We start from the raw sequence: 16,890 nt of genomic DNA, 5'->3' as shown, positions 1-16,890 counted from the left end.
TTTTTCCCATATTCTTGCCAACACGTATCTCTTGCCATTTTAATGATAGCTATTGTAACTGGTGAAGCGATAGCTCATTATGGTTTCGATTTGCATTTCCCTGAATGAATAGTGATGTTGAGCACCTTTTCATGTACCCGTTGTCCATTTGTATGTCTTCTTTGAAAAAATGTCTATTCAGTTTCTCTGCCCATTTTGTAATTAGGTAATTGATTTTTTTGCTGTTAGTTTATGAGTTTTTTATATATTTGGACACTAACCCTTTTTCACATATATCCTATAAATATTTCCTCTCATTTTGTAGGTTGCCCTTTCATTTCACTGAGTTTCTTTTGCTGTGAAGAATCTTTTTAGTTTGGTGTAGACCTACTTATTTATTTTTCGTTTTATTGTGTTTTTGGTGTCATATCCAGGAAATCACTTCCAAGACCAAGGTAAAAAAGATTTTTCCCTTATGTTTTTTTCTTGGAGTTTTACAGTTTCAATCCTTAAATTTAAATCTTTGTCCATTTTGAGTTTATTTTTATGATTAGTATAAGATAGGGGTCCAATTTCATTCTTCTACATGTAATTATCCAGTTTTTCCAATAGTGTTGTAGACACTATCTCTTCTCCTTTGAGTATTCTTGCTTGCTTGTCAAACATTAGTTGACCATATATGTGAGGGTTTATTTCTGGGATCTAGATTTTGTTCCATTGGCCCAAGTATCTGTTTTTATGCTGGTAAGGTACTGTTTTGATTACTATAGGCTTTATAATACAATTTGAAATCAGAAAGTGTGATGTATCCAGCTTTGTTCTGTTTTTGGGAGGGGGGATTCCTTTGGCCATTATGGATCTTTTGTGGCTTCATCCAAATTTTAGGATTGTTATTTTTCTATCTCTGTGAAAAATGTCATTGGAATTTTGATAGGGATTGCATTAAATTTATAGATGGTTTTGGATAGTATGGGTATTTTGACAACATTAATTCTTCTGACCAATGAACATAGGATATCTTCCCATTTGTTTGTGCCTTCAGTTTCTTTCATCAAAGTCTTGTAATTTTCAGTGTAGAGTACTTTCACCTCGTTGGCTACATGTAGTTCCAAAAACTTTATTGTTTTTGATGTGCTGGTGAATGAAATTGCTTTCTTTATTTCTTTTTTGGATGTTTTATTGTTGGTGTACAGAAACACGACTTTTTTTTTGTATGTTGACTTACTGAATTTATTGATTAGTGTTAGCAGGTTTTTGGAGGAGTCTTTAGGATTTCCTCTACATAATAGCATAGCATCTGCAAACAAGGACAGTTATCCTGCTTTCTTTTCTATTAGGGCACCTTTTATTTCATTTTCTAGCCTGTCTGTGCTGGCCAGGATTTTCAGTACTCTGTTGAACAGGAGTGAGACTATAGAGAGCTCAGCACAGTGGTTGGTACATATTTTATTTCTGAGAAAGGCTGATGAATCACAAGATCTGGGTTTGAAAATCCAGTTCTTCCATTCTATTAGGTTATTAATATATCAAATGTATCTTAGAGAAAAATCTGGCAGAACTGCTGCCAGTGAGGGCTAATGTCAAGGTAAAATAATGGCTGAAGAGAAATTTAAAAGTGAAAACCAGTTGGACATGAAATACCAAGAGAAGAGAGAGCTCATCAGTGGAAAATTGAAAATAAAAATGTAAGTTGGTTCTCAAGATGGGAGTAAATCTGTAGTCCTTATTGCTTATGTAACCTATCTGTGAATTGTTCACATTACCATCTGGAATTGATAGTTACATTCAAGAGACATTTAATGAGTATAACGCATGCCATATTACTTGGTAAAAGTTGTCGAAAAACTCTGCTTTTCACTGGTCATGACACGAACACCTTGGAGAAGTTGCCATTTTTCTTTTTTTCCCCCAATGAACATCTTTCTGTCTTTCTTGGGGAAAATGTTTTTTCTGTAATAGATTTTTTTTTCTTAAAATCATCTGATGAGCTGCTAGTGTCATTTCAAGTAGAGAAGTCACACCTAATGATAGTAACTGCCTCCAACATTTATTTGGTACTGTGCCTCATATCATACTAAGCATGGTATACCTCAATTAATGTACAAAATAACCTCATGACACCAGTGTTAAATCCAAGTTGCAGAGGAGCAAAGTACTTTGGCTCAGTTCACAAAGCTGCTGAGTAGGGTTTCTGTGGAGGGAACCCATGTACATTATTCCTTTCTCTTAACGAGACGTGGTAGACCATTTTTCCTATGCTTTTCAACCCAGTTATTTCTCATTTGCTTCAAATGAATTTAAGGCATCATGTAAAAGAGCCTTATTCTATCATCATTTATTTATCTACTCAAACTCATGAATTTTTTTTTACTACTATGTGTCAGGTACTTTACCAAGGGCTAGGAATATAGAGCTCCAGCCTCTCAGGAACTTATACGTTCTAAGGAAAGCGGTATAAGAAAGTGATTGGAATCTGACAAGTTAGGCTTGATGATCAGCCCTGCCACTTAACCACCTGGGTCATCTTAATTTCCTCTTTGAGGCTTAACTTTCATTGTCAAATTGCAATAATAAGAATAGTACATATCTCACAGGGCTGAGATGAATGATACATGAGCTTCTGTATAGATGGTGCTTAGCACAGTACATGCACACTAGTGCATTTTAGATACCAGCAGGATAGATATAAAAAATTAAGGCCTTCAGACAAGAAAGAATTATTACATTCTTGAGTAAGTACAGTGATGGAGGGATGCACAGGGTGTTCTGAGAAGAAGTCATCTCATTTAACTGGGAACATTCTCTGTCTATCCCTGGGGCCTAACACAGTGATTGTTCTTGGTACTTGAACGCATAATACATGTTAACATTATTTTAATAAGCATTGCTTGTAAATGTGCTTTGAGTGATGGGGAAGTATTAGAATAAAGAACCAGTAGACAGGCATTTTTGGTAAGGGAACTGCCTGTGCAAAGGTAACATCATGCAAGTAAATTACACAGTGAGTGCAGAAAACTCGCAGAGATGGGAGATGACATTAGAGAGAGAAGCAGGTGTGAGATCAGGACGGCGCTTGTGTTTGAACTTTATTTTGAAAAGTACTATATTGGTTTGTTACAGTTTGTTACAGCTGCTGTCACAAAGGGCCACAGACTGAGAGGTTTAAACAACAGAAATTTATTTTCTCACGTTTCTCACCCAGGTGTCAGAAGGCTTGGTTTCTTTTGTGACTTCTCTCCTTGTCTCATAGATGGCCATCATCTCTGTGTGTTCACATAATCTTCCCTTTGTACCCATCCATGTCCAAATTTCCTCTTCTTATAAGCACACGGTCACATTGAATTAGGGCCCACCATGATGACCTCATTTTAACATAATTACCATTTTAAGGACCCTACTTCCCACTATAGTCACATTTGGAGGTACAGGGGGTTAGGATTTCAACATTTGAATTTGTGGAGGGCATGTTTTAGCCCATAAGACCTACTTACAGTTGTTGAAACAATGGAGTAGCAAGATGAGGTTTTTAAATTTTTTGACAAAGAGAGGTTGGAGCTAGTGATGAGAATTTAAGAATTGTTTATATGAGATACCCGAAGCCAGGGGAATGAAGATTGCTCAAGGAGACTTATCTGGTGAGGTGAGAAGGTCAGAAGGACAGAACCCTTGAGGATGATTATACCAGAGGGATGAACAAAAGCAGGGGTCAGCAAAGGAGAATGAGAAAATATAGTCAGGGAATCGGTGAGGGCCAAAATCAGGTAGTGCAAGCACAGATTTTCTAGCTATAAAACACAGATATGTGATAAACAGGATTTTCTCACGTTTTCTTCTGCGGAACTTATCTTCTATTTGGACCCTCATTCTACTGGAAAAGTTATTTTAGTTAATTCCAAGTTTATGTGGTAATTTTATGATGTTTTTGGTCATTTAAGATATAATCTTGATCATTCAGGATTACCTTCTCCTCCCTTTCTTCCTGTATCATCCAATTTTTGGAGCTCTTGAGTAGTGTCCCAGGTGGGCATCCTCTGAAGTTTATGGTCATCCTGTCAAGACCTCACATGTGGTCCTATCTTCCTGATGGTGTCTGCTCAGTGACCCACTTCCCATTGACCTTTGCTTATCTCTTCTGTGCCCTGTCCTTTTTAGTTCTGAACTTAGAATACCTTTGCCCTTCTTGTCCTTTCCTACCACAGTATTCTCTGGGTGAGATAATTTGGCTGTTCCCTTATTCTGCTATAGGCTCAATCATGAGTTGGTTAAAGGTGCCAAGTTGAGAGATTCAGAGCTGAGGAGAAAAAACCGGGCTAGAAAATTGGGAGAGGAAGATGGTATCCTTTGTGTCGTTAAATGTCATTAAATGGGAAGCAGGTCCCATTGGTCAGAAACCCAGTGAGAACACAGAAATAAAGTCTGCACGTCTTGACTAATCTCCATGAAATGTATAGGATAAAGGTAGGAGAGTAATAGGATGTTTCCTCGAGGGTGAGGAAGGCTTGAGGAAAGATTTCAAGGATGAGGAAATATATGATTTGTAGGCTGTGGACAGAGCTAATAGAAGATGAAACTTAAAATTAGTCTGTGTTTTGTGCTAATTCAGGAAGGGTTTAGTGTTTTGATTTTGTGCTGCCTACTTTAAGGAATTAATAGGGCTCAAATTGGTTACCACATGATAAGCCTCATCTTTTCCACCACCTTAAGGGATTGCGTAAGCTAAAAAGAGCAGATTTGAAAGTTCTTAAATAACTAGAAAATGGATAGTTGTGGTAGTTTCCCACTTAGAGTATGATTTGTATGTATTTTTTTCCTTCAGTTACCTTTAATGGGCGCTACTCTGTGCAAGGTACTATGCTCGCCTCTAAGCATCCAAAGATGAATAAGACAGTCCATGCCATTGAGGAAATCACAGACTATTTATTAAAAAACAGTGTGATAAGCATTATAATGAGGTGTTATATACTCCTACTGTGGCATCACAGACAAAGCAAGCAGCTACTTAGGAGGTGTCCCTGTCCAGGCCTCTATAATGAAATACTACAGACTGAGTGGCTTATAAATGACAGAAATTTATATCTTCCAGTTCTGGAGGCTAGAAGTCAGAGATCAAGGTGCCAGATTGGTTGGTTGAGGGCCCTCTTTTGGGTCACACATTTCTTGTTGTATTCTCACATGTTGGAAGATGCTAGGAGGTCTCTTCTAAGACCCAGTCATGATGGCTCTGTCCTCCTGATCTAATCATCCCCCCAAAGGCCTCCTCTTCTAAAATCATGACATTAGTCATGAGGACTAACACATGAATTTTGGAAGGACACCAACATTCATCTTATAGCAGGAGGCTTAAGGGAAACTTTTCTGAGGAGGTGATATTTGAGTAACATGAGGTCACAGTGTTCGTATTAACTTGATGACTTGGTTTTCATTGCCTCCATTCGAAAGTGAAGCAACTAAATAAGATAAGAAGCTTGTTCATCATAAGTTTCAAATCTTTGAGGTTAGGACTTGAGTTAATGCCTCCTGATACCCCCTTCAGGTCTCTCTTTGTTGTACTTCTATAGCATACACACTTTTATTTTGAACCATAAAAGAAAGTGCAAATAAATTCATTGATTGATGGTTATATAGTTATCCACAACAGCTGCCTTCCTATATTTGAAAGACTGTCAGGTGGAAGAGAGATGAGGCTTTTCCTCTGTTGACTTATGGAGTGGAACCTAGCATGACTGGCATTCAGGCCAGATGAAGGGAAGACTTTTCCTACGGGATTTTATACAGATGCACACACACATGCACTCATGCGTAACACTGGTCATTACTGAAGAGACAATAAGGATGGAAGAAAGGATAGGAGAATAAAAAGGTTTGGTATCTACATAATTTCATTTTAAAAATTAAAAGCAAAGGGCACCTGGGTGGCTCAGTTTGTTAAGCGTCTGCCTCTGCTTTTGGCTCAAGGTCATGATCTCAGGGTTCTGGAATTAAGCCCCACATCAGGCTCCCTACTCAGTGGGGAGCCTGCTTCTCTCTCTGCTGCTCCCTCCAAGTCATATTCTCTCTCTCACAAATAAGTAAATAAAATCTTTAAAAAAATTAAAAGGGGGATAAGAATATCTTTTTATCAATTAAGTATGCCTGAGTGCATTATAAACATAACAGAATGGCATAAAAATATAGCATGGGTTAAAAACATAATGGTTAAGAAAATAAGTCTGAGACCTAGGTGTGAATACTTTCAAATGGCAGAAAATATTCAGTTATTGAAGAAAGACCCAATTCTCACATTGAAATAGCACCCTGGGTGCTAAGGGGAATAAAAAAGAACAAATCCATCTCTGGACCCATATTGGTAAAACTGCATTATGCCAAAGAGGAGCTATTAAGAGCTAAAGATAAATTTTTAATAAAATAGATCACCTCCAAAGAAATGACAATGGACTGAAAGCAGATGCCAGGAAAAAATGGTATAATATCCTCAAGCACTAAGAGAAAATAACTCAAAATCTAGAATTGTATGCCTAGATAAGTTGATAGGCAAAAGACATTGGAACATCAAGAAATTGTGAGAAGAAAAAATTCGAAAAGGAAAATTGTTTTGATTTGAAATAACCACTGATCTTAACTTTATAAAAATAATTGAAAAAATTAAGTAACATTTAGTAAGTTTGTGACAGTGAAAAAAGTATGTAACAATGGAATTAGAATAAGTGTATACTGTGAATTTATAAATTATGCCAAATAAATTTAAGGATATTTAAAAATTGGATAAAGAAAATTTAGATTGAGATATACATTACCTGGTACTTGACAGTTAAAACATCTTATTTTAATGGAGTTGTTTAGTTCCCCGTTTCTAGAATGAAAATGTGCACAAAATACACAAGATGATAATCAGATTAACCATGCTGGTAAACAGTTGCTTTTATATGTTTTTAGGATTTTGTGTTGCTTTTCCACTTAAGTAGGAAGAGATTATACAAAAACTAGTTTGCCTAGAAGCCTTCCTTTCTATTAAAAAAATTTAATATCTTAATTATCTTTTCAGGAATGAATTTTAGAGAACGCTGACCTTTAGAGTAAATAATTTATCATGAAGGGAGAGCCTATTTGATAATGCCAACGTCTGGTTGCTTTGTTGTGCTTTACAGAATGTTCTGTCTCTGCCGGAGTTTGCCATCTGAAGGCACAGTTGAAGGGGGGAGATACTTGATGACAAATGGGTCTTTATTCTTGACATAAAACAACTAGAAACAACCAAATATCGAATTGTAATTGCTTGTATTCAGGTGAATGTGAAATTATGTGGTACTTATGAAGTAGTGAGATGAGGGCTGAAAAGTAGCTGATGAAAAGTTTTGCTCAATATCAAATATTAACCTTTACCATAATTCATCCAGATGCTATTGTGTTTTTCCAAATGTTGCAGCTCTTGCCATCTGAGTTAAACAAGTCCTTAGCAATGATAGAATTATCAACATTTTCAGTGCAATTGATATTTAAGTATTGACTGCTAATGATATAAATATTTAAAATAGCAACAAAAGCTAATCCTTTTTAGTTACTATCAACTTGGGCCATATTTGAACTAGTAACTTAGAGGTAACCTAAATGGTCTCATAAAATCCTTTCCAAACACTTAAGAATGATCCTGGGCCCAAGATATGCATTTGATAGTTTTCATTTTGTATAGTTACATTGGTTGAACTTAACATTTCCCCAGATACCTTTAAAGTTGAAGAGTTTAGGGAGGGAACCGTTTGGAACATGAACTCTCAACCCTGTGTTGAATGATGTAATGTAATTAAAACTACCCTCAAAAGAGATTAGATTGAGTAGGTTTCACTACAAATGAGTGAAAATGCTGATCTACTCTATGAAAATAAATGAAAATTTGCGACCTTAATTCCTTTTTTATGACAAGCTGCCAGTAATGAAACATAAGATTACATTTAATAATTTTACTCATTACTTATAGAGCAAAATCTTACTTTGCAGTAAAAAGTTATTACTGTTTAGATACCACTGACATTCATTTATGAAACTGATCATTTCAGCCAGCCAACTGTGAAAATGAATGTAGGTTTTAAAACATTTATGCAGTGGTTAGTCAATTTAATGTACATTAGGCACTAAGAGGATCAGAAGGCATCACATTTCTAATTCTAAACAGTCGTGAAAGTAATATGTATTTATTGTTCAGAAAAATTGAAATGGTATGAATGTTCTTTATTATTTTATTCAGAAAATAGCAAAACAGTTATAGTATAAATGAACTCACACACTGTATCTTGATTACTTCTACTCCTATAGGTACTCATCGAATTTTCTTTTCTCTTTAGAAAACTCTCCCTTTTGTTCTTAAACTGCTGGGTAGAGTCACAGTTGTATTCAATAGCTATGATTATTTTTTCTTCTAAAGAATCTCAAATTGCATTCAACTTCAGCACCTTTATCTGGACCTGTGTGTCCCCAAAATGTTTGAACCTCTCACGTGAAATTCAAAAGACACTGATTATGCAGACATGGTGTTGAAGAGCAGGGTTACTCTGTAGAGGAGAGAATGCTGCTTAGCTGGGTGGGTGGCTGGGACGTAAGCAGGGATTTCTTCCTGGTTTCTGCTCTTACCACAGTCCAAAGTGCCCTACAGGCAGAATGACCATGTCATGTATTACTTCAGCCAAGATGCTTTTGCGAGTGGAAGTGAACGTTATTAATAAGCTGGAAAACCAGCAAGAAATCAGGACTGTCCTGGGCAAATCTGAATGTGTGGCTCCCCTTCTTAAATGGAGCAGTTAACTTTATTTTTATTTTATTTTTTTTTAAATCTTTTTTTTTTCAAAGATTTTATTTATTTATTTGACAGGCAGAGATCACAAGTAGGCAGAGAGGCAGGTGGAGAGAGAGGAAGGGAAGCAGGCTCCCTACTGAGCAGAGAGCCCGATGTGGGGCTCAATCCCAGGACCCCAGGATCATGACCTTAGCCAAAAGCAGAGGCTTTAACCCACTGAGCCACCCAGGCGCCCCTGGAGCAGTTAACTTTAGAGTAGTGCTCATTGCTGGCTTTTCTCACTACTGGTGTGGAGAGTTGTCATTCTTAGATTTTTAAAAATTATTTTCAGTCACTTTGTAAATATTTGAGGTCCTGCTTTAAACAGGAAACTCCGGTTCTAAGTACAGGGCAGATAAGTAGGGGAACTAGTTGGTCCCAAATGGTTTAAAATCTAAGAGCTTAAACTCTAAAGATGAAAAAGACACTAGCAATACAAACTAAATGTTAAATGTGTGGTAAGAGCTTTCGTGCTTCAAAGTGGAAGACGAGATCATTTTAAGTTGTCTGGCCTGGAAGGTACCCAGAAAGATGCTGCGACTTTACAAGGCCTTGACATAGGTAAAATTCAGATACATGGCGAAGGAGGCAGAGGGGATATTTTAGAAGAGAATGATATGGAGGAGAATGGATCTTGTTCATAGGGCAGTGAATCAGTTAAATTAGTTCATGGACTGGGAGGAGACATTATTAAAAAAATGAGGTCAAATTCTATAAACCTGTCAAAGGATAGAATAAGGAGTTTGAACTTGATCCCATTTGGAAATGGAGTCCTACTAAATGTGGACAAGCCAAAGATATAAAAAAAGATGTATTTTAGAAGGAATCATTTGGCAGAACTGTTCAGGATTAATTAGAGGTTGAAGAGAAGGGAAGATGAAGAAAAGAGATCAATTAGTGGTTGCCTAGTGTGGGTGTAAGGTGTATCATTAGAAAATGCAAGGAAAGAGGCTCCATGGGAGGAGGATGGATGATGGAACTTGATTGATTGGATAAGGGAAACTGCAGAAGGGTGTGAAGGAGAAAAACCAGGAAACTCCTGAGGGAGCTGATCTGGGAGGCAAGACCCCAAGTTTTATCACAGACATACTGAGTTTCAAGTGTTGTGTGGGTAATTCATGTGAATATAGTTAGCCAGTTGCAGATAGATCGGAACAGCAAAGCAGTGTACTTCTGTGCGTTATCTGAAAATGTGTGCAATTTCCAACAACTGTTTATTCTTTCAGAGAATTCTGCATATTGTTATTAAACCATAACCAAAATCCTACCCTGGTGAAAGAAGGCAGGAGGAATACTCTGACTAACACTGAGTAAGAGTTTAGTGAACTTAATGTCTAGTTCTCTCTCTAGCTTGAGTTCTGAGGCTTAAGCTAAACCACCTTTCTTCTCATTATATCTGGACTAATTTCCTTATCTGGGCAATGAAGGGATTAGACCAAAGCCTCTCCTAGCTTCAGAGTGTCTGAGGGGCTGTCATAGTCATGCTTTTCATGGTCCTGCTAATTTGAAACATGAGACCAGTATTAGTTTCCCATTGCTGCTGTAACAAATTGCCATAAACTTGGTTTCCTAACGAAAATTTATGATGTCACAGTTCAGTAGAAGGTCCGAAGTCCAACACGAGTCTCACTGAGCTAAAAACAAGGTGTCAGTAGGGCTGCATTGCTTTCTGGAGACTCTAGGGGAGGATCCATTTTCTTGTTCTTTCCAGCTTTTAGAGGCCACTGACATTCCTTGGCTCAAAGCCAACATTGGCAGGACTGTCCTCACATCACATCACTTGGATCTTCTCTTCTGTCTCCCTCTTCCACTTTTAACAATCCATGTATGAAATTGGGCCCACCTAGATAATACAGAATAAATATGTACCTCTCGAGGTCCTTGTATTAATCATACCTGTAAAGTCCCTTCTGCGATGTAAGGTTAACATACATATTCACAGATTCCAGGCATTAGGACATGAACCTCTTTGCAAGGGGGGTTCAGATATTACTCTGCCTACTATGATACTTTTCTGAAGAAAACAGGAAACCATCTTACTCTTTTTTCTTAGGCTTTCTGTTTCTGTTTCATGTAATACTGAAACCTTATTCAAAGCTTTGCTTTATACTGTGATATTAATATATATTTTGACAATTTTTTATTTCTCAGTTTAAAATATGACAGTAATTGTCACTGATAAAGCATGTATTGAAATTTTTTAAAAACTCAATTCTGCCATTCAAAAAATACAAAACTTAGTAAATGTGTTTTTAAACTTAAAATATAAAACTGCTTTTTCCTAAAATAGGGAGAGGATGTAATCATATATTCATTCGCTTTAGGAAATAATGCATTACACTATACATAGTAAAGGGTGAAAAATAAGACTGTAGTATATTTTTACATTTTAAAGCTTTTTGCTACAAAGATACTTCAGAATAAAAGCATGTCTAATCATAGACAATTCCTTTTCCTTTTCTAACTTCAGCTTGACAGAAAGGAGCTTTCAGATATTTCAATTTCTCTCTGTAAACAACAACCAAAACAGTAATTATCTTCCACAGAATCTTGAAGTTATGTTAATTGAGGCCTGTGAAGAGAGGTCCTCTATAAGAGGTTGTGTCATTATTCTTTTGTAACATGTTCATGTCAAATGGGCAAGTGTCATACTGGTAGAAACGATTGTGATGAAGCCATAAATGGGCATAGAAATTTAAATGGATATCAGCATGTCAGGTATTTGAGACTTTCTTTTTTTTTTTTATGAAAACATTACTGTGTCCAGTGATTAGTTGGAAAAGTATGTTCCCAAGGAATTATGTTGAGTTCATTTTTCTTAGTAAAATTTCAAACAATTCACAGTACTGAGAGATATCAGAAATAGTAATTATTAAGTTATAGAATAATTACAAGCAAAGTTTCATATTCAGTACAAAACTGATAATGGTCCTTGATAAAATAAACTTCTAAAAAATGAAACAAAACATTTTATTCTAATTAACTAAACTTTGATACCCCAAGAAGGGGAAAGAGGGATACAGAACCTTTGCATTCCTGCTTGCAACAAGAGCCAACCCAAACCCTGCCCATACAGTTTCTTAATGACAAGGGGAAATGGCTAAAACCACAGTGGAAATGGAAAATGTCTTTAATAGTTTCTGTTGTAAACTTCTTACCTCATGGAGAAACTGGACAAAGCAAATCAGATTAACTGTATGGCTCCACTTGTTTCCTTGGTTTATGTTTGTCTTTCTTTCTGTAAACTCCTCTTGGTTCATGGCTGTACTCTTTTTGTTCTAGAATCTTAAATAGCCACTAAGTGAAGTGTTTTAGTGTGATTTATTTTGACAGTCCTTAGTTCTAGATGAAATGTGCTACAGTAGTAAGCAGGGGTAGCTGGTTGGACCCCATGCAAAGAAGAAAAAACACATTTAGCTTTTGAGCACAATTTCAACACTTAGCCATTACAATCCAGTTGATCACTATGATCTCATATAGATTTAAAATACTGTATATAATGTGTGTATCATTGGAAAACTTTACAAATTCGTCTTACCTCTAGATTAATGTATTCATTTATTGTTGATAGTCCATGCTTCAATATTTTATGGTCTATTTATTGTTTATACTGTATTGTTTCCCCAATACAATATGCACATTCTTGAACTTATGCTCTCACTTCTCACTCTTTTTCAATGTCCTTTCATGTCCTTTCCAGGCAGTCACAACCTGGTCATCCTTCAAAACCCAGCTCACCATTTTCTTACACCGCAAAATTTTGTTTAATGTGCAGCCTATGGTGGTATCTCCCTTCTCTGAATTAATATAGAACCTATCATGGTGTTGAACCGTATGTTTCTAGTTATTTTTTGTGTTTATATATTAGCTTTCCAACTAGATACTGAAAAGATTCTTCAAGGCAGAGATTATTTGTTATTTATATCTTTGTATTCTTGGAACTTTGCTTAATGTGGTTCAGATTTTAGGTTGCTTATAATTTGTCAGAATTTTTGGTTGCAAGTTAAAGAAACACAACTTATGCACTAGTTAACTAACTAACTAACTAACTAACTAACTAATAACGAGTAATAAACAAGGCCTAGGAATGGGTCTGTCTGAATATTTAGTCATGCTGGGTCAGGTAACCCAAATTTATCATCAGGAATCTGTCCTTCTGTGTGTATTGTCTCTGCTTTCCTTTGTCCTGGTTTTGCACTCATTGTACCCTACACTATGCCCTCTGGCAATAGAGGGAGAGCTTCCTTCTCTTAGTAGATCCAGGGAAAGCCCTAGGCATGATGTTCTTTGACTTTATTGGACTCTCTTGGGTTATGTGCCAGGCTTGAGTTACAGGGCTAAGTCTTGAGCCAGGGGGTGGGGTCAGTTATCCTCTCTCTTCCATAAAATAAACACTGAAATCAGTGAAGGGGTGGTTCCCAAAAGGAAAAGACAGGCTTTTGTGCCAGCAGAATGGGGAATAGATGCTGGATAAGCAAAAATAAGATACTGAATCGAGATTTCAGTAAATATTTGCTGATTGATCAGCTAAACTTCCTTTTAGGAATAAAGTCAGATTTTTTGAGAGTCTGTACCATTTTCTGCCTTAATCCCAGATATTTTATCATTATAAAGTGCCATGTATCCTCTGAGCACTTCATAGTTATGGTTGGAGGGATGAAAAGGTGATATCACATATGACTGACTTCCCTACTGATTTACCACCAAGGTTGGAAGGCTATTACTCTCTCAAGGGTGGATTTATAACTGTGCTTAGGTATTTGAGCCTTTAAATGGGCCCTCACTGTTCTTTTGTGGAAGAGTGAACAAAACAGTAATGAAATCTCTCACTGTGGATTGTGATGATGACAGCCCAATGGGTTCATGATAAAAGCAAGTGGCACTGTCAACGAGTTACACTATTAGTTGTGTGACTGTTTTGGATTCTTTGAGAGCTATGTTGACTTCAGAAGTTGTTTATAAAGCATACAGATGGTAAGCTTTTGAAGTTGCCATTATTTCCAGCATTAGTGGTGAAGACATGTATGCTAAGTTGGCTAACAAGGTTTTTGACTGCCTATTTTGTGCATTGAGAATGAAAAACAGATTTGAAGTACAGAAATTTAAGTCACGCATTGGGCAAATTGTCTGAAATCTAGCCAATCTTAATGAACATTTTATGCATAGCGAGCAAAGAATATTAAGATTAATTTCCATGGGCAAATGGATGGTGGACGAGCCAAACCAAGATATCCGTTGGGGAGTTCAATAAATGTCTGCTGATTGATCAATTTAACATCCCTATAGGGCAGAAGTCAGGTTTGTGTGGATTGTGTATCATTTTTTACTTTCATCTGAAACTCATTATGGTTAGACTGAGTAATAATATATTTGGGTAAAAGCATAGATAATCCTTTATCATTTGAATTTTGTTAATTTTTTAAAAGATTTAATTATTTTGGAGAGGGAAAGAATGGGAGGAGGGACAGAGGGAAAGGAAGAGAGGGAATCTCAAGCAGACTCTTCACTGAGCCCAGCATGGAGCTGGACCTCAGGACCCCGAGATCATGACCTGAACTGAAACCAAGAGTCGGACACTCCACTGACTGAAGCACCCAGGCACCCCTTTGTTTAATTTTGAAGATGCCTTTCTTAGCTAGTTAATTTATTTGTGTGTGGGAAAAGAGCGAATTAAGCATAAATAGAATAGTGTGCCCTTTAGAAGTTAATGTTATGAAATCTCAGAAAAAGTTAATGTTTATTTTATTCAAAAATATTTATTGAGTACTGCTTTAATTTTATTTTTAATCTTTACCTTTTAGAACTGGAAGATAAGCAGAAATCTACAGCTGGTACCTCTTCGAATATTAATTTGTTCTTACAAATGTTTTAATCAACGTGGCCCTAACCTCTTTGGAATTGCTCAAGTGTAGAGCCGGTGAGCAGCTCATTTAGAGCCTCACATGACTTGCCCCACAGGCTCTGCACACAGAGTCAGATTATAACCTACTTATGACACCATACTGTGTCTGTTCTTTTTGCCAGCACATTAAACAAAGGAAGAAAAATAATTTACTTGTAAAGATCCCAATTTAACCGCTTTACTCTACCTTTAGCTTGCTTAGACTCTAGGTGTGCTGTTTCTTCTTCGATTTAAAAACAAAATAAAGAATGGAAAAATAAAGATCTGTGTGGCAAGTGAGTGTTATTTTTTCCTGCCATTTGATGGCCACCGCCCTCCTTTTCTAGATAAGTGTTAAGAGACTTTGATGGGGACAAGTATTTATTTTATGCATGTTTTGCAATTGAAGGAGAATTACTTTTTAGTGCAAGTTGTATCACATTTGTATGATTTCAGCTGAGCTCTTATTTTTAAGAGGCACTAACGTCTTATTGACTAAGGTAAAACCTGTATTCCATTTAAAACTGAGTAGAAACCTGGAAACTGAGGCTTGGTTGATCCTAACATCACTTTGTTTCTACTTTTAAAGTTTTGTAATTTTTTGTTTTTGTTTTTCACAAGAGAAACGTACAGAAGCCAGGGCCGTGGCTCATTTTCTCTGAAGGACAACAGAAAAGTAGAGAAAGAAGTTATGAAAATACATGACATAGGTCCCATAGACCAGTGGTCTTTGTATGTGTGGTTCGGTCTGGCAGCAGCCGCATCACTTGCGAACTTGTTGGAAGTACAAATTATCTGGCCCTACCCCAGACCTACTAAATCAGAAACTGGGGGAGTAAGATAGCAGTCTCTGTTTTAACAGATCGTCCAGGTGATTTTGAGCCACGCTGTCATGTGAGAGCCATAGGTACTGACGAAGAGAAATTTGCTATAGGTTCAGAAAAGCAAGAAATTTAATCATTTTATGTTTAAATCCCACTAGAACTATGTTTCTTCATGTAACTATTTGGTGGTACTTCTGGTGGAAAGCTGAGTGGATTCTCATTTTCCATTTATTTTATTATTTATGTTACCTTCCCAGCGAGGCCTTTTTTAGTTCACTTCAGGATATACTCCTCTAGGTACCAGAGTTGCCTCTAGCATGCCTGGGAAGGTAACTCAATGGAGCTCAGCTGAAAGGCCTTCAATCCCAAAGAATACAAGAGTCGGGCCCCACTGAGACAGAGATGGGGCCTCAAGGTCAATTTCTGAAGGCTCCATTAATCAAGAGTGCATTTAAACAAAAATAAAAAACAAAGTACAAATGAAAGTCATAGGACCTCATTAAAAATGAGTTACAGGAATAAACCGTGTATGTTTATTGAGGGAAAACCACTTGGAAAATTGACTTTGATTAGGGAAATATTTTTATGCAACATGTGCTGTTCAAGAGTGTTTTGTTTACCATTTTAATCTCTTGACCTCAGCCACAGTTTCTGTGCCATCCTGGTTCTGGGGAGAACATTGGATCCATTCATTCATCTATGCACTCATTTGTTCAACAAAATATTTCAAGTACCCTTGAACCTCAGGTGACATGAAAAGAAAATGTTAACTCTTTACCTTTCCACCCCATTCTCTTCTGTCTCTGGGTCCTGAGACCTAGTTTCTCCCTCTTTTCCAAAACTGATATTTTGGGGGTCATCTGTGACTCCCTACCAGTCCACCTGCTCGTCATCTGGCTGGTCTTCCCTTCAAGTTTGAGCTCAGTTGACCATCTTTTGCCTCTTGGAACTAAATGCCTTAAGTTCATTCTTTATTTCTCTGGTGGCCTCTTCCCCATACCTTTAACTTAATTCTCTTCCATACCTTCTTTCAAAAACAAGAGTTCTATGAGACTCTCTCCTCAGCACCATTTTCTATGCTTAGCATGTTTTCTTTACCTGAAGGAAGTCATCTATTCACACCCGTTTCATTTAGCTTCATTTATCACACCTGGTTGGCGGGAGACGGCGGGTAGCTCCCTAGTCTTTTTAATTTTAGCACATGTTTCCAAGCTCCTCCACTTCAATATTTCTAAAATAGGACTGATTCTTTTCTTCTTCTTTTTAATATTTTTTTAAAAGATTATTTATTTATTTGAGAGAGAATATGAGAGAGAGCACACAAGCAGGGTAAGGGGCAGAGGGAGAAGCAGACTCTTTACTGAGCAGGGAGGCCAAGGCAG

At 36.9% G+C, this 16,890-nt stretch overlaps 1 protein-coding gene across 2 annotated transcripts in view; it reads left to right on the top strand.

The window, feature by feature from the left end:
* Positions 1–14,715, top strand: part of LRRC69 (leucine rich repeat containing 69) — a gene marked incomplete at both ends in the record, with an annotated part of 99,786 nt that extends 85,071 nt beyond the window's left edge. For both annotated transcript variants that reach the window (XM_080801912.1, XM_080801911.1), the window contains one exon: positions 14,605–14,715. In XM_080801912.1, coding sequence (XP_080658038.1) covers positions 14,605–14,715 — 111 coding nt within the window. The remainder of the gene's footprint in view (positions 1–14,604) is intronic.
* Positions 14,716–16,890: the final 2,175 nt, after the last annotated feature.

Source organism: Martes martes (assembly GCF_963455335.1).
Source record: "Martes martes genome assembly, chromosome: 4".
In the NCBI taxonomy this organism is placed as follows: domain Eukaryota; kingdom Metazoa; phylum Chordata; class Mammalia; order Carnivora; family Mustelidae; genus Martes; species Martes martes.
The sequence above is the reverse complement of the archived record's forward strand: the minus strand, read 5'-3'. Positions and strand labels throughout refer to the sequence as shown.